This window comes from Hippocampus comes, unplaced genomic scaffold, assembly GCF_001891065.2.
Source record: "Hippocampus comes isolate QL1 unplaced genomic scaffold, H_comes_QL1_v1.1 scaffold36, whole genome shotgun sequence".
Taxonomy (NCBI): Eukaryota; Metazoa; Chordata; class Actinopteri; order Syngnathiformes; family Syngnathidae; genus Hippocampus; species Hippocampus comes.
In genome coordinates, this window is record NW_017805695.1 from 5,955,996 (window position 1) to 5,974,371 (window position 18,376).

The following is an 18,376-nucleotide window of genomic DNA, read 5'->3' on the forward strand; positions in this document are numbered from 1 at the left end:
GACTGACCGAGGTCACTCGTCATGTTAGCACCAGTGTCAAAGCTAAAAACTACTTTAATTGCTTACATAAGCACGCTAAAATATTGAAACACAGAATTTGGAGGTATTGTGCACAAAATCACATGAAGTATTCAATTAGACATGTTACTGGAGTCCAATAATCATACCTTTAAGGTAGATTCATTTTATCAGGAGGTACAGAGCCAGACTCCCTTTGAAACCCTATTTCAGTCGATTTTGACTTTTTTTCTTCGAACTTTTCCCATTAAAAACAGATTCACAAACATCATGGAATCAGTCTATTAAAACTACACACAACAAATCAACCGCATAAAGTAAAGCCAACTAATAGCCATCCGAGCATAACGAGTAATTGAGCTGAGATCATGTTTTCCAGGCGTAAATCCCTCCCATACTCACTTAGCTGTTTTCCGTCCGCCCCTGTGTCTTCTGTTCGCTCTGTATCATCCTCATCATCCCCCGACGAGATGGCATCTGCACAGAGTAACTCGGGTTACTGACCCCCTTTCTCAGGCCATGCACATCATTATGCAGCAGCGCCCACTCTGTTTTGCGCAACGGACGAGTTTCATGCAAAGGAACATATTGGTGGACTAGCATAGAAACAAAAACAAGTTCAGTGCACTATTATGACGAATGCAGTTGTTCTAAATCAATGAGAGCTCTGCACTTGTTCCCATTCAATGAGACTTATGTCCACGGTACTAGTCTACTTCATAATTTTGTTTTGGTCGCCGTCATTTCAGAAGATCCTGGTTCAAAAAAGAAGCAAGGAATTCAGAGCAGTTTTTAAGCATGGTGCCGCATTTTACGCAAAGCAGGCTGGGTGCTTGAGAATTACTTCTCACGATGAACGTGTATTTTAAGTAGGACTACTAATATGGTCTCTCAAAAATACAGCTTTCTTTGTTGGAAGGGAATTTGTGGCTATTCTGCTCCTGACTCATCATTCAAACATTTGCCTCTTTCCAAAGAAGTTCTCCGCGAACGTTTACTTATTTTTTATTACCCATTTTTGCTAGCGAGTGGGTTTTCTTTTTTGTACACGCAGGTGACTGAATGTGATTTTCCAAATAAAACTTCTTTCAGGCTCTAATGACGAAGAGATTATTTTTATACAATCGCAGTCTGCTACAACCCTCTGCACCATTGTAAGATTATTATTATTATTATTCGCACCACCACCACTCCCACTACTACTACGACAACTAAATGCTTCTGCGTTCCGACATGTCGAGACTGTAGCGCAGGGGTTCTCAATCGTGCACACTGCGGGCCAGATTAGGCCCGCGAACGGCCTGTGAGACAATTTGGTCAATTCTAAAAATAAGTACGGGCTGCCTGAATAGGCGCCCCAAGTTCGCCAAACGGTCAGTGTTAGATGTACACAAGTTAAAAAGGTCTCCAAACTTATTTCACTGCAGTTTAACCATAGGATTGATTCTTCTAATTAATGTAGTGAATTTCTATGAAAAGGTCATTCTGCAATTATTTCATTCAATGTGTTGAATTTCTTGACCTATACAACTAAAAGTTAAATGTGCAAAGCAAGCTCTATATGGAATTGACCTGTATGTCACAATTTTACACACAACTTTAAGTCAGGGTTTGTTTGAAAAAAATATTCAACTACTGGGAACACAAACACATGACAGGACAAGGACATTATGTTGCCTACAGGGACAGTTTGAAAACAGCCATTGTTTCACATGGCCTTCAATCCATGCATGCATCCATCCACTTATCCATCTATCCATCCCTCTAACCATCCATCCATCTCTGCTGCATGGGACACAAGTGTTTATCACATCTATCTCACAGTTCTTGTGTTTGGGATTTGAATTGCAGGGGCTCAGGCATTCCAAAACCATGCATTTTTAACAACCAAAGGACAGAACAGACCAGACAAATATGTAAAAAAATATATCTATAATATACACGTTTTGCTCTTTGTTTGAATTTTTTAAAACATATTTGGTTTGGAGTACTGCAAAAGTAATTAAAAGTATTCAAGTTACTTTACTTCAATATTATAGTCCTTGAATTACATTGTGTGTGTGCCGCATTTAAAGGGAACGAGAGGAGCCATTTGAAATTGGCTGTGATCACTCCCACTGTGGCGCAGGCCTCCTTCTCTCCGTTCCGCCGGCCTTCATTAGTCTGTACAATTACCACTACTGGGTCTAACTTGCCTCTGTAAAGGAGCTACGCCGCACAGTGAGTAGGTTCAGGCCAGTCACAAAAATAGAGCCCTAATTGTATAAACTAACCCTGTCCTGTCCTGCCCTGCCGTGCCTGGGCCCTGACTCACCTGTGACATTGACTATGAAGCAGACCGTGTCTTTGCCCACACTGGTGCAGGCATACAACCCCGAATCCTTGGGTGTGGCATCACGGATCTGCAGCACCTCCTGCTCTATCAGTGTGCGGTTGTTGGTGCCCAGAGAGCTGCCATCTTTGGTCCAGGTGATGGTCCCCGTTGCCGGCAGAGGGCAGCTCAGCTTCAACACCTCCCCCGGGTGCACAGAGCACACCGTGGGCTTAGAAATTTGGTATTTGTTGGATGCGTCTGCAAAGCGAATGAGGATGGAGGAGGAGAGGAAAGGGGGAGTTGGAGTGGATGAAAAGGGTGCACAGGAAGGTGGAAAGAGAGGAAGAAACAAGCAATAGTGTAAGAAACAAAAACACCACAACACCACCAAATGGATGCACTTCAATTAACTTGTGCAGGCAGAGCAGAATATATACAGTATATATGTATATATATTTGTAAACGTCACCATCATGTATTCCCAGTGAAACATTTGAAACAAAGCCCCCAGAAAAAAAAAAACAAAACAGCAGTCACAAAAACAAATGTACAGTGTGATTGGTATTTATTGATGGAGAGCATGCAAAAGCCACAGCATTGTGAAAAATTATCTAAATCAACCATTGCATTGTTAGCATGAGAGAATTTAACATGGCTATATGAAGAGAAAGCTCCCAACCGCAACTAACATTAATTGAGATGCCAAGCAGTGTGTGTGTGTGTGTGTGTGTGTGTGTGTGTGTGTGTGTGTGTGTGTGTGTGTGTGTGTGTGTGTGCGTGAAAGAGAGAAAGTGAGTATGCGTAACTGATAGACTGCGGTCTAAAAAAAAAAAGGTCATACAACTGTGGAATGCATACCTGAGCGAAACAGCAGCCAAGAGGTCCAAGATGGAAGTTGTTGAGACAGAAAGGAAAAGAAGCAGGTGTTATGTGTTTTGAGTTTGGTGGAGGCTTTTCTCTGTTTCTGTCTTGTGACTTAACTTTTAAAACCCCTACCTGGCATTGACCTGACATTTCTGTTTTCCATTTCTGACTTCGTTATTCTCATTTATGAAATGTCCGTAGAAGAGCAACAACTACTGCACAAGATCAGCTGGCGAAGAAAGAGGATCGAAAAACCGCTCCGCCCCATATAGAGCGGAGATCCTAAATCTAAATACGTCAGTGAATGCCTGTGTGCTCACCATGTCTTGAAAAGACTATGATGGCTGTTATGGGACCAAGTGAATCTTCAATGACTCAAAGATGAGACTGCATTTCTACAACATAGGGGAAAATTCAACACTGGCAAACACAGCCAACTGCAATGTTTGAAATCCTTCACAACTGACATAAAAAGATCCATCCAAGTTCTGTTCTTTGTTGCAGCACAAAAATGATCGTCAGTCCACAGGGAAAGCGTCATGAAAATGGAAAATGGTAGTCATGCTATCGCATGGTGATGAATGGATATTTAGAGCAAGTGGCTTCAGGTTGATGCACGTAATTATGGAGGTTGAGGCACTCCCCACATTTCCTGTGCCTTAACAAACACACCTTTCAACCACGCTGCACCCACATGATGTCCTGCTGTGTGTATGTGTGTGTTAAGTGTCGCGTATACACACTCCAGCCTCAACAGGAAGGGAAATTCTGCTGCAAGCCAGCAGCCGCGGCATGTGTGCATGCCTCCAAACGTTCCTTTCCCCTCGGGCGAGTAAACACACACACACACACACACACACACACACACACACACACACACACACACACACACACACACACACACACTCAGGTACAGTTCCTGCATTGTCTTTTTTACTCTCTTTCCTTGATTCAGAAATAATTAGCCCTTCCTTCACCACTCTCAGCTACGTGTGTGGTCTGTTAAGAGGGAAGATGTCTTGTGCTGAATAACAGAATCTATTCTCGCCACGTTTTATGACGTGATGCCTGTAGGCCTTTCGAGAGGTGTGATTTGAAACTGACAAAACACTCCTACCTGACAGAGTCACAACCACACCTGTTAATATATTGTACACTGGTTATAACAAACACAAGGAGGGTCCCGAGATGGTCCACACTACAAATACACAGTGGCTACGGTTGGGTAATCACATCGTCATGCAGCTAACTAACATTAACGTCATTTTTTTTTTTTTGGGCCACACTTAATTTCGAAAGAAAGACGAACCCAAGCAAGGTGTGTTCGAAGAGGAAGAACTTTGGAAGGGAGAAAGAATACACACTGGAATCGACTCACGTTCATTTGTTATCAAAGTTAACATCCAAGTTAGCCTCTTTTACAGAGTAACAAACAACATCTGAATATAAAATGAACAGAAGTTCATTTTAAACTTGACTGACAGTTAATACTGGGCAAAAGCTACTTAAAATTTCCATTTTAGTTCACAAAAGTCTTTTGCTACTAAAAGTTTGATCCTGGAAATGGATTGTTTCTCTTTCCGTTATTTCCCATGGGATTTATTTTTTTTCCAAAGCCGATCAAATCTGAGATAAATGACTATCCAGGAACTGATTGTGTTACATAAACATAAACAAGAGGCAGAAGCGGGCTTCCAAATGGTGTGCTTAATTAAAGAAAGCATTGACGTGTTAGTTCTGCCCTCATTACGTTTTATCTCTGCTGGCTCCATTTGTGCCACTCCATCATCTCCAGCTCCCACTGCCTCCCGGTTTCTCTCTTTCACCTCACCTTCCATTTTGCCCTCTCCTTCCCCCGTTCCAAACACCCGCCTCCACGCTCTCACCCCTGACCCGGCTGACCTGACCCTGTTGACACCTCCAGCTTGCCTGACTGTTCATGGGAACCTGTGTCATATGTGAGCACACTTAAACATACTGAGAATACATCAGCAACCACAAGGAGCCTTAAAGGGCGGGATTAAAAAAACATGGATACAAGGTTTATAATAACAAAGGCGTCTATCATGCAAACTAACGCAAACACGTACACACAAGTAGAAGGACACATGCTGGGTTGAAGAGTTGAGTAGACAGATTTTTCATCCCTGCAAGGCTGAATCCCCCCACCCCTCTTCACCACAGGAGGGGTTGGGAAATCTCACTCATCTTTATTACAAACATACGTACTTTTGCTCAATATCCATCAGCTTCATCACTGTCGGTCCTTCTGAAGGGGAAAACATCTCTTTGTCTTTTCTGACAGTGATTCCACGCGTCACTCGTGAGATGAGAGTGGCCCACTCCAATCTCGATGGCAAAATGTGTATCTGATGGCAGGGAGTAAGTCTAAAAACATCTCTGCCATCCAACCTGCCTATTGATGTTTCAGTCTGCCCCATCTCATCGGGCGAGACTGAGCAGTGACGTGGAAAGTGGCAAAATGTCAAATAGCAATAACTTGGCTTACTTTTGTAGAAAGGCTCATTCAGCTGAAAGTCCACTTTACTATCTCTTCTGTCTCTGACTAAATGTAATGACTGCCATCTCATCTTAGAAGCTACACACATACACACACATTACTGAATTAAATTGTCTCCGCAACTCCTCTTATCCCTCCTTTTTCCTCTCCTCGTCCCTTTGCATCCTGCTCACGTAGAAAATCCCTCTCTTTCTTTTCTTGTTTTTCCCTCTTTTCTTTCTCTTTTTTTCCTCCTTTCACATTCAAATCCCCTCTTTGCTTTTTATGCTACTACAAAAGAGAGGCTCCGTGAACCGGTCCCCAGCTAACATCCATGGCAACAACCCCTTCATTTTGCCTGACCCCCCACTACCCATTCCCAATCAAAGTTTTCCCTGAACCCCACCCGACCCTTTCAACTCTGGCTACGTCTTATCTCTTTATAGGCTGAGATGCACTCAGCCTAAAGATGTCCTTCCTTCTATAACATGTACTATTTCTTTCAGATGATATTCCGTACACTCACCAGCCACAACATTAGAGACCACCATCCATCCATTTTCTATAGAGCTTATCCTCATGAGGGGCACGGTTGTGCTGGAGCCTATCCCTGCTGACTTCTGGCACGAGGCAGGATACATGACTGGTCACCAGCTAATTCCATGGCATATAACGTCACACACACACATTCACGCCGAAGGACGATTTTGATTCTTCAACGAAACTTATATGATGGATGGCGGACTACCCACACAAGCCCGGGGAGAACATGCAAACTCCACACGAAGAGCAAGGCCCAGATTCAAACCCTCAACCTCAGAACTGTGGAGCAAACATGCCAATCACTCAACCACCTTGCTATCATCTGAAAGCTACACCTGCACCATTTAACATTCCGTTAATAACACAAATGCCACAGCTAAACATCCACCACTGCCAAATTGTCAAATTGTTTGACTTTAACACACACTCGCCATCATCCACTGAGAAATGAAGGAACGCATTTTGCCTTTCCGCCCCAAAAAGAAAGATTTTTTTTGTTGTTGTTGCTGTTCAGTTTCTCTTCGATGCATTCAAATGTTCCCGTCCTCCTCAGGTTTTGGCTCTGTGAGTGAATGAACATTACATTGTAAGCAATTCAGAACGCTCATCTACCACGTGATGAATAGGTATCCACTATGCCTCATGGGAAAGGTTACAAATCAGGGAAAAACTGTCACTTATGTGTTAAATGCAAGCGCCATTAACTCGTAATTGACACTCGTATAACATAGGAATCTATTACTGTTTTCCTCTATCATCACCTCTGCCTCCTGCTGTGAACTAACGACACTTACGGTGTTAGGTTGGAGTTCAGGTCATTGTCAACATCATAACCCTCCCCCTCTCAAACACACACATTCTCCATGTCATTAGCTAGCCAAGTGACACTTTTATACTTTTACAGCTGCCCTCCTACTATTATGAGATAGCACGGTGTTACAAAATGGCAATAAACACACAACACACGGTGCATCTTCTCACACCCTTGACCACCATGACCATGACTGCTGACAACATACATGCATTTTTTTTTTTAAATCCGTGTACAATCAAACAAATATAAGTCTGCCAAGGCAACAACTACAGCATTCACACAGTCAACAAGAAAGAAATGAAGGCTGTCTCTCTTGAAAAAGTTCCAAATCTTAATTGTGTCAGTCTCAACATCAAAGGCTCAACTTTGCTGTCTTTAATTATCTAACCACTCAACTATTTGGAGTAGTTGGTCTCCGTGCTGCACAGAATGTTTTTTTTTTTTTTTTTTTAGAACAAAGTTTGGCAGGGAAAGCAGGACAAGGGCCAAGTCATGAACTGACTTTTGTCAGCTGCACTTGCTTTTGGGCCACCATCCAGCATGCCACTCTTATTCTACATCTGCAAAAGCAAGGCCTGTGAACTCGAGAAAGCCCATGCAAAGGATTGTGTTTGGTGCCATTGTCAAAGTGCAAACGGAGTGCGCCTAGACAAGGTAAACACGCTCCCACAGATACCGCAGCGGCTTCAGTGACAACAATGGCTCTGTTGTGCGGGGCCTTAACCACCACACTGGCTCGGCTAGAAATGTTACAGGTAGAAAAACTCGCAGGGCCGCACGAGCTCCACTGAGGCTACTACTCTGATACACAATCTCACCCATCTAAAGTTATTTTACTCCCACGCGCACACATAGCATGGCTGAGGGCAGAGCGGGCTGGAGGGAATCCCAGACATCTCCGTAGGGGGATGTTATTAAGACAGAGGGGGCGGGATCAGCGGCCATTCTGTCTTCCTGACATGTACGCCCTCCAGGTGACACCAGTCACAACAGGATGGAAAAAACAGTGCGGTTGGACCACGCTCTGAATAACTGAATCTGCAGTCACATGACGTCTGCGTGGTCCAAATCAATTGTTATCTCATTAAAGAATGAGTGTAGACAAAGCCTCGCAGAGAACACTTGGCGACTCTGCTGTCCCTTCGTTTGTCTCCTGATCCACAACAAAGTGAGACAGCCTCTCATCAACACAACAATCATTCTTGACCTCTAAAGTAAAGGCCAAGAGAAGTTGAAGGATGAATACTGAGTGTGTGTGGGGGAGGGGGGAATGGGTGAAAAGTAATGTTTTGTTGTTTGCCAAACAAACAATTACCACTCAGATTAAAGCAGTACAACAAAAGGCTTTGGAATGTTACTTAGCACAGAAATAAAAATAAACATTATCTTTGCAGACAGCGTGACTGGAGACAAAATCATGGAGAAGTATCGACTTAAAAGCAATAATAGAATGCCAAAATATTCACCAAGGTCATACAGTCGGATCCAAACGAAACTGTATGCCTCCATCAACTCCTGGACAGCATGAGCTTTCCATTGACACGAGTAGTGCATTCATTATTGACAATTTAAAGAAAAAATAAGGAATCGGCAACAAAATTGAATGTGTTCTTGTTAGACCTACCTCTGACCGTTACAAAAAAATATATATATGATAAAACCTAACTTAACATTATAGTAAAAAAGGCATGTTTTAGGCAGTTTGACCAAATGTGCTTAATCTGTAAGATTCCTCGCAGAACCATCATTTGTCACCCCAGCAAGTAAAATATGTGCATCATTCCTTTTAGACATGTGTTTGCAGGCAAAACAAGAACATAAAATGCGACAGGTTTAAGTTTTTAACTCCCAGACCAGTGAAAGCATACGATCACATTCCTACTTTCTCTCTTTCCATCTCACTTAATTCCAGGCATGAGAGTGCTGCCAGCATAAATAGTGTCTCAGCCTCCACGGTCCCACCAACCTGCTTTTCACACTCACGCACAACCTCAACTACGGCAGACATCAGCAACAGATGACAAAACAGGGGGCTTGCTGCGTCAATGTTTGTTGGGCCTTTTCAACGCATATATTTTTTTTTTGAAAACATTTTACAATGTGACCTGCACATTGCACGAGCCTTATGTGTTTGCTTTATAAAACCAAGCCCGTCAAAAGGTTCAGACATTGAGACCATCCTCCATCTCACAGCTCGATGCATCTCTCCCAGCCTGCTCTGGCCGCTCACCTTCAGGTTCCAGAGTGGGCTCCTCTTCCTTGGTGGCGGTTAGGGGTGGCCGGGCCACGCTGACAGTCAACAAGGACAGCAGGACGGCAGCGAGCAGCCAGGCCCACGAGGCCATCCCGTTAGAGGTGGCCAGTGCTCCCCATACCCCCCGTCTCCACTGCCCCCTGGACACTGATCCCATCTGAGGGGGTCCACCCAATCATCAACTGCTGCCGGGTTGGACTGTCAGGCACTGGAATTCACCCGATCACCTGGGCTGAGAATGGAATAAGACAATGGTTAATAGAGGAATCAGTGCTGCGTTTTCTGTGTTTTTCACTAGTTCATCTGTCTTGAAAGACAAAGTGAGACATGTCAACAGTAGAAGGCTTTACAATGTAACGCAAACAAGCTGATGCTGAAGATGTGAAGAAGCTGTGAGGCACCAGAAGTTAATACGCAGCCACCCTCAAATTCTAATGCAGCAAAGTGATCTTGGACAACTCAAACTCGCCATAGAGTATCAAAATATTGTAGTTTAATTGGTGGGTTTCAGATTAAAACCTGATTTTTCTCTCAGTGTTCACAATCAAATCTGTTCCATAAAAAGCGACGGACACCAGTTGATTGCTGTCAGAGGAGACGCCAGACCTGTTGCAAGCCACTGCCCTTCGGTGCATTTCCCTCACCCGATTATGTAAATCAACCGTAACATTCACACGCATCATAACGTTGGTGCAATTTAGCAGTAGAATTATAGCAGACGTCAATTCTTAAATGTCTCTCTATGTTCAAATGCACGCCTCCCTGAGCTCCACAAATAGAACATATTGAGGGTTTTTTTTTGTTTCCTTAACATGATTTGACTGAATGAGCATTGCAATTAATGTCCCAAAGATGAAACAATTACGATTAAATGTATGTTACTATACTGCTAATGAACTCACCACACTTCATTTTAGTAAAACGCAAAAAGATGAGAGCGTACAAAATAACACAAATGAATAAAAATGCAAGACTGGACTAGAAAATAGTTTCTAATGGCGATGCTTTGCTTCAAACGTGGGCACCTTCTTCATTTAAAGCCGACTGAATGAAATTTCTTGGCGCTGATTGAATTCCTATTGAGATTCAAATCAGTTGGCTTTTCCTCAATTGGTGGGGGTGTCATTTGGAGCTGTTCCGTGATTTAGGGGCCCCGGCACCAAAGCAGTGGAAAAAAAAAACAACTGCAGTCACGGGATAATTGGCACCATAAAGGCGATGTAGAAAATTAAGCATAGTAATAAATAACCAAGACCCACGTTAATGGGTTCTAAAGTAATGATGCAAGGTGTTGTATAGTTCTTCGGCTTCTAAAACAAACAAGGGTCCAGTTTTACTGGGGGGGGGGGGGTAAACATTCTTTCAGTGAAGTTCAATACAGAGTGTTTTGCATGCACAGTTGACAATACGTGTGGTTGCATATTCTAAAGTGGTATGTATGTGATTTTTGCCCTGGAGTTGTACACTTATCTTGAACCCTGAAATGTAAAAAAAAAGGCTTCTACATTAAGGTAGCGAGACAATGGAATGTGAATGGAAACTTTTTTTTTCCTGCCGAGTTGAATCATAAACCGAAGAAACACTTACCAGAGTGGAGTAAAATCGTGGAGCTCTGTTTTGGCACGCTCGGATAAAGGGAGGACAGAACATGGGCTCAATCCAAACGGAGGAATGTCTCCCAACTCCTCAACGCTCCGAAAAGAAAATCTGTCTGCCGTTCACTAATCCACTCTCAGATCAAATCGCTGAATATATTCCAACCCTGATTTGCAGAGTACTGCGCTGCCATGCAAAGAAATCCTACGTTTTATCCGTGGAAGTGGGGGAGTTGTTTAAAAAAAAGGCACAGTCAAGTAGCCCCGAAACTTTCCTCCTCGTCACCAAGTTTCTTCTGCCAGGGCGCAACAACAATCCAGCTGTGCACTTGTCAACTCAAAAGAAAATCAGTACGAGGGTGGACGTGGGATTAGGAAGTACAATAACACAGATGTCCGATGCAAAATATGTTAAAATCCATCAGCGTGTGTCCCCTTCCTCTTTGCCGACACTCCTCACAGTGTTTTATGCAGACGCTTTGTCAGGTTTACTCGCTTTTTCTCCTCCTTACGTCTCCACACTCTGCTTTCCTCCCTCCTCCCAGCCTCAACGCTCCCCCTCCTGCTGTAATTCGAGCTGCTTCCTGGCCGCAGTGCTTTTGGGCCTCGCCTCCCTCCGCCCATCCAACCATCCAAGCGTGCGCGATCGTCTTCAACTCACTTAAAAGCGAGAGACGCGCTCCGCAGTTGGAGCGCCCCCTAGTGTATAAAGCGCGACATCTCACGGTCTACAACAGACGAGAAGACCAGTGATTCCCAAACTTTACTGAGCCAAAACAGAGCTGGGCGACGCCTCCACGGGACCCAAAGCAGGATTTGACTTCGAGGCCCTGTAAAACCCATAATATTTATTTTGGATTATTTATCTGCCAACTATAAATCCATACACACAATGGATGTTCCAACCTGTTGCTTCATGAAGTCACCTCAAAGCCACTCCCAGCTGATCCGGTGACAATCAGAAGAATAAAAGTTTGTTTTATGGCCTCACAATCACAGAGAGACACATTAAAACGGAATCAAGCCAATAACACACAAGAGGTTATCAGTACCACAACATAACAAAAAGGATGATCATGACAGATAATGACCCATACTGGTAGAAAGCCAACTTGCCAATTCAGAGCACAGTGATGTAATTAAAAGCATCAATAACGTGCATCAGAGGTACATATCTGCACTTTTAACCACCTATGAGCCAGCCCGCGGACCTGGTTATTCCAAAGTCGAGGCTTAAAACTAAAGGTGAGAGAACTTTTTCCATCAGAACACCTCAACTTTGGATTGGAATGACCTGCCTGTGCATCTGGGATGCACAAAATCGGTTGCGTCTTTTGAATCACTCCTTAAAATGCACTTGTACAGCTTTAATGGCGTTGTTTCTTAAAATGTCCTTAAATATATTCTCCCCCCCCCCCTGCTTCTTTTTATTTATTTTAGTAGGCGGGGTACACCCTGAACTGGTTACCAGCCAATCGCAGGGCACACATATTGACGAGCAACCATCCGCGCTCACGCTCACACCTAGGGACAATTTGGAGTGTTCCCTTACTCTGCCGTGCATGTTTTTGAAATGTGGGAGGAAACCGGAGTACCCGGAGAAAAGCCACGCAGGTACGGGGAGAACATACAAACTCACACAGGAAACCCGGAGCGGGAATCGGATTCACCAAAACTATTTTTACCATCCACATCTTCGCTAATGGTCTCAATTTGGCAGTTGGATTCCTGCTGTTAGGTTGTTAGCATTTTATTGTCTGTGATTTGCGTTGTACTTGATCCGTCAAAGCAGTTTCCAGTGATGTTTTAAAGGTATTTTCTGACATGAAGATTCTGACTTTATCAAGATGAAATGAGTTCACATACACCACGGGGTCCTCGTGGTTAGTTCCTGTGCCTCACAGTTGCTCTCTCTGTGCTTGTGTGGAATTTTCTACTCCCACTTCCTCCGACATTCCCAAAAAACATACATCATTGTCTGTAGCTATAAATCTAAGTGTGTTGGCTCTCTTGCAATCGGCTGGTGACCAGTCCAAGTTGTACCGCATCTTTGACCCGAAATCAGATGGTATCTGATCCAGCTCGCCCATGACCCACAAACATACAGGACTTAGGGTGAGGGAGACTTTTATTGACTTCAGGCTTACACAAATTTCTTTCTCTTCCATAATTTATCTCTCCCTTCCAAATTATTCTCCACTGCTTGGCATCTCACTTATTGGGGTAGCAGAGTCTCAAGAGCTTTTGACTGCAAACTGCATGGAGTCAATGCCCGGCACTGTGGTATCCATCAACATGTCATTGATGTTCTTGTTCGATGTTTTATTCGGACCTCTTGCTTCCTTCGTCCTGCTGGTCCACTGTTTGAAAACAAGGAACGGCTGTGAAAGGGAAAGAACGTGGCAATGCAATCTTAGCAGCATTTGAAAGCAACACATTGATTCTCTCACATTGTTCTTTGGAACCATCAATGGAAAGCATGCATGTAAGCATATCCTCAATGCTGAGACACCTTTCCTCTTACTGCTAAGGCCTCTCTGTGCTTCTGAAGCTTCCCTCCTGCAGCTCCACGCATTCAAGATGCTGTTGAAGTGAGTTAATCAACAACTAGCTTCCCTTTTGTCTTTGGACCAGCTAATTTCTTCCCCTTAACTCTCTATTCTTGTTGAGCCAATGATAATAACTTACTTGGGGCATTATGCCTGCTGTTGTAGAAAAGTGCACTCAGGAAGTGTACAGCCCCCTCTCGTCCCCTTCAATGAGAAACCAAAAACAGGATTTCGGGCCTTTTTGTGGCTTCAAAATTGACGGAGCAAGTCAGATTAGAAACCTAGCCGGGAAGTTCAAGGGACTGCCCAAAGGACAGATCGGGACAAGGCTAGAAAAATTCCATAGCTAATATTCTCAATAGCATGGTGATATTTATTATTCATAGAAGTCACATGTTCTGGACAACCGCGACTAATCCTTGAGCTGGCTACACAGTCAAACTGAGCTATTGGGGGACAAGATCCTGTATGAAGATGAGAGAAATTCATTGAAGGAACAATTTGTCTGGTTTCATCCACATATGCCATTTACAATTGAGGCAATAACTCAGTTCAGAGACATTGGCATTAGTATTGTAGTTGTTCACTTTTTCGTGCAGCTGGTGTGCAATCTATTTCCACGCAGTGTGTGTTCACGGTCACCCAGCAATTGACTGACACCCAGTCGAGGGTATAGTCCCTCTATTGCGCTGGGATAGGCCCCAGCTCTAGGAAGAGAACTGGTTGCTTCAAACTGTGCCATTTAAGAATTAGGCAGGCCACCGCTCTTGGGAACATTCAAAGCAGCAGCTATTATTTTGTGGGTTTGCCACAAGCTTGTCTCTGAGCCCCTCAGACAGTTTTTTGACCTCAGGGCTTTCCAAACTATGTATCCCATCTATATTCTATGACGTGTAATGCAAAGCCTTTAATATAATATATGGTTAAATTAACACTTAATACCCCTCTGACAGTGTCCATCAAAACCGAACATGCTTGTAATAGGGGGGACATTTGAACACAGTTTTTGTATTAGATCGGTACAAAGTTGTTTCAGGGCTGCCGGCTAATTTTTTTACAAGGTGCACTATGGCCGCCAATATAAAATTGGGCGCAAGTAGAAAATTTAGCAGCATGTAGTGTTGAGTCAAATTGAGAAGATTCCACTAATTTTCATTACTATTAACGGGGCTGAAGTGTGGAGCAGAAAAAACATATTCAAGAATAGTAACTTAAAAAAAAAACTGCAAATTTACTGGTCACACAGGTGCGAGGAGATGAAAAATGTACTTGCACTGTTTCAAATTTTAGAAGCAAAATGCCACCATTTTGAGTCAGTGTGGAGCCTCGTGTTTGACACAAATCACAGTTGGAGATTGTGGAAGTGCCTCAATTTGAGCCAATGAACCACCGTAATGTCTTTTACTGCAGTGCTGCATATATCCACTCCACTCCATTTCAGTGAACTGGGCCAGAAAAGTAAAACATGTCCTATCATAGCGAGGCTTTACAGAAATATTCACAGAGCACAAAGCACACTTGTCCTGTGCAGGCTCGTCCACTTCAAGGGTGCTGCTCTTGATCATGAATGGCAGCGATGTGTTATTGTAATTGTACTACACCAAATCTTAGCGAGCCCTCTCCTTGCACTGCCACTACATATCACTGACTGAAGTGTAATTAAAACATCAAACACGAGTGAGTCACATCCTGTGCAAAATATGAAACAAATACGCAAAGCTGTGTGCGGCTGAGGGATGAGGGCCAAATGCAGCGAGAAGGTAAAGTAGACACACACCTCAGATTTAATGTGAACCATATATAGGTTCTCAACTGGGGAAATGTTTAGGTAAGAATAGCGCTTTGAGTAGGATGAATTTTTACAATGCATTTTGATATGATTGGAAGATTTGTTCACATTTTGACGAAACAAGTAAAGGAAAGAATCCATTCAAACTGTCATCATATAACCATTATTAATTATACTGACAAAATAACATTTTGATGTTCTGGCATAACCTACAAATTGGAATACAGGAATATACTACAGAATGATTTAACCAATATACCCAATGGAGGACATTTATGTCGACACAAAAAGAGAGAGAGAGTGAGAGAGAGAGCAAGAGAGAGAGAGAGAGAGAGAGAGAGAGAGAGAGAGAGAGAGAGAGAGAGAAAACGAGTTTTAAGTTGTAATATGAAAATGAAGTAAAATTTCCCATGAATAAGAGTTGTTAACTTGATGTTAAATTGTATTTTTTTTTTGGGGCGGGGGTATCCAAGATAAATAAATGGGGGGGAAGTAAATTTAAATTTAAACTAAAAAAATGTCTTTCTCATAAGACAACCGTATTTGCTTACTTTCATGAGGAAGTCATTTTGCAAAGGAATGTTCTGTTTCAGATGGTTCTGATGCAAACCGCACATTAAAATCCATCCATTCATTTTCAAATCCGCTTATCCTCACAAAGGTCGCGGGCGTGCTGGAGCCTATTCCAGCTGTCTTCGGGCAAGAGGAAAGGTACAACTTTTCCATTATATTATTAGTCAAATTTATCCTGTTTACGGATGAATTCCCGTTACTGTTTATGGTTCATAAAGATGGCACACAAACGCTAAACAAACACAAACCACACAAAAGCATATGACGCGGCTCATTGTGGTCTGAGAACATGTCACTAATTCTGGGTGTTGATTTATACTCTGCAAGTGAGTGCATGTTAGATATTCTCCTCAAGCTAAGAGTTCAATAAAGCCTCACATCTTGATTTTGGTCATGGCAAAGAGGTATTATCCTTCTCTGTCAGCTTTTCTTTCATTTTACAAATACGACTAATAGCATTCTGGGAGGTCATCTTTTTTCTTCTTTCTTTATTTTTTCTCTTTTGCATAATTCCTTTGACTATACATCAATATATCAAGTAGAGCACCTCAGCAGGTAACACTCAATTGTATTGCCTTTTTGTGATAATGAATTCTCAAATAGCAATCTATTCAGTGAGGAAGTGCTGGTACGGACTTACAGTACCTATACATTAAACGTGGCAGTTAACAATGGTGATTTTTCACATTCACTGCAAGAAATGGAGGCAAATGTAGCGTTTTAGACCTGTTGCTGTCCCCACACACAAAAAACAAACAAACCCAAGAGTACAGATACTTTTGATTGTGTGATGTTAAGGCCATTCTGTTTTTTTAAGGCGGTACTTTTAAAAATCATGACATTTATTATAACTATTATTAAATAAATACACGGTACATTATTATTGATTAATGTTTATTATTATTGAAAAATGTGACAAAAACTAGACTCAAACCTCTTCGAATTTTCTTTGATTAATGCTAGACAAAAACCTTTTTGAGTTTTGTTGATTAAAACTGCGCTACAATGATCACATCTGGGTATGACTAATATGTGCCAAAGACTAAAAGTATTTTTGTCCAAAAGAGGCTAAAGCGAAAGCGGCTGTCAACGAGAACACTGGACCGAAAAAAGATGATGATGATGATGATGAATTATTAAAAAAAAAAAAAAAACAACAAAATGTCACATCATGGAACAGACTTCAATAAATTTACATGGCTTGGAAAATTTGGTTTGATTTAGCAATCGCTCTTCATCCATTGTTGGAGGGCACAGGGGAGGTTAGACATTTGTGCTGACGACAGTGGTCCCAAGAAGTTTCTTTCCTGGGAGCAACAGGATGCCAGGTTAAACATTAAAAGGTGAACAGAACCAGCCTGTCCTAAATAACTACCATTCAGACATGATATTTCACAGGTCGAGTTATTGTTAATACTACTACGATGCACTAGTTCTACGGCAAAGACCAATGTGATGGACTTTCACTCAATTGTCAAAGCATCTGTTTGCACTTGGGAGTATTTTCATCTTTAGCAATTGACTGCAGTTTGTCCTTCTTCCCTCCCTCTTATGCCTGGAATTTGTGACAAAATGAGTACTAAATAGGCCTGTGGAAACAAACTATGTGTTCTTAGGGACATTTTGACGTGGTCACCTCGGAAAGACGCACATTCCCAGCATACACATAGCTCTTATTGTGTTTATAGATCGAGGGGGCCCCGGGAATAAATCACAAGGTCAGCCAATGGGCTGTCTGACCTTTAACCCCAGAGCCAAGAAAAGACTCTGCTCTATGTTCTGATGTCATCAACAAGTCATTACCACCAGCGCTCTCAACACCTCCAGTGTCCTACCTTAACTCACTCTGCTTGGCTGCTATTGGACGAAAAGCCTGGTCACAGCACCTAAATTACTGTGCAGGGTGGCAGTTATAGACTTGACCTTGACTGTGTGCTGTTTTCCACGCCACACCGCCACATTTAATTCTGCCTTGTCTTTCTTTGCACAACTCTATATATTGGTTAGCCTTGTGGCAGGAAAATGAAAAAAAGTAGGTTATTGATTGGATAAATAACATGTTCTGATCAACTGAAATGATCCTGTTTATATATATATATATATATTTTTTTTTTATATATTTTTTTTTTAACCTAAGTGAATTTGCAGACTTTTGTCCTTGCTAAAATGAGACAGAGGTATTGAGGCAAAGCATATGTTTTCTTAGGTGAGCTGCTCAGGTTAATTAATATGACCATGAATGCCAATTTACGGCCTAATTTGGGCTGAGCGGTCTCCTGAGGTGGAACCTCCTCGCCAGGGCCCTGCCCTTTGACCCCTGGGATAAGCGTGTCTGCACTACATCCAGTAATAAACTAAATATAAATAAATAAATGAATAAATAAAAGAAATATAAAACGTTTTCTACATTTAAAATGAGATAAAAGCTACATTGCAAAAAGGTCAATAGTCCCATGCCCTGAATTATGCACGCAAATTTTGTTGAACGTGTTCTGACTGAGTCAGTGAATCGATTTGACAGAATTTCTTTTTTTTTTTGGAGGGTTTCGTGTTTCCGTAAATA

The 18,376-nt window shown here is 42.4% G+C and overlaps 1 protein-coding gene across 6 annotated transcripts in view; it reads right to left on the minus strand.

Moving 5' to 3' along the window:
• fgfr2 (fibroblast growth factor receptor 2) overlaps positions 1-11,440 on the minus strand; it is a 36,438-nt gene extending 24,998 nt beyond the window's left edge. For 4 of the 6 annotated variants that reach the window (XM_019882055.1, XM_019882053.1, XM_019882056.1 and 1 more), the window contains exons 1-4: positions 10,895-11,440; positions 9,284-9,539; positions 2,333-2,590; positions 421-495 (exon numbers count right to left, since the gene is read on the minus strand). In XM_019882055.1, coding sequence (XP_019737614.1) covers positions 421-495; positions 2,333-2,590; positions 9,284-9,464 — 514 coding nt within the window. In that variant the 5' untranslated portion in view covers positions 9,465-9,539; positions 10,895-11,440. The remainder of the gene's footprint in view (positions 1-420; positions 496-2,332; positions 2,591-9,283; positions 9,540-10,894) is intronic. The other 2 variants (XM_019882057.1, XM_019882058.1) reach the window with 2 other exon arrangements.
• Between the last annotated feature and the right edge of the window lie 6,936 nt (positions 11,441-18,376).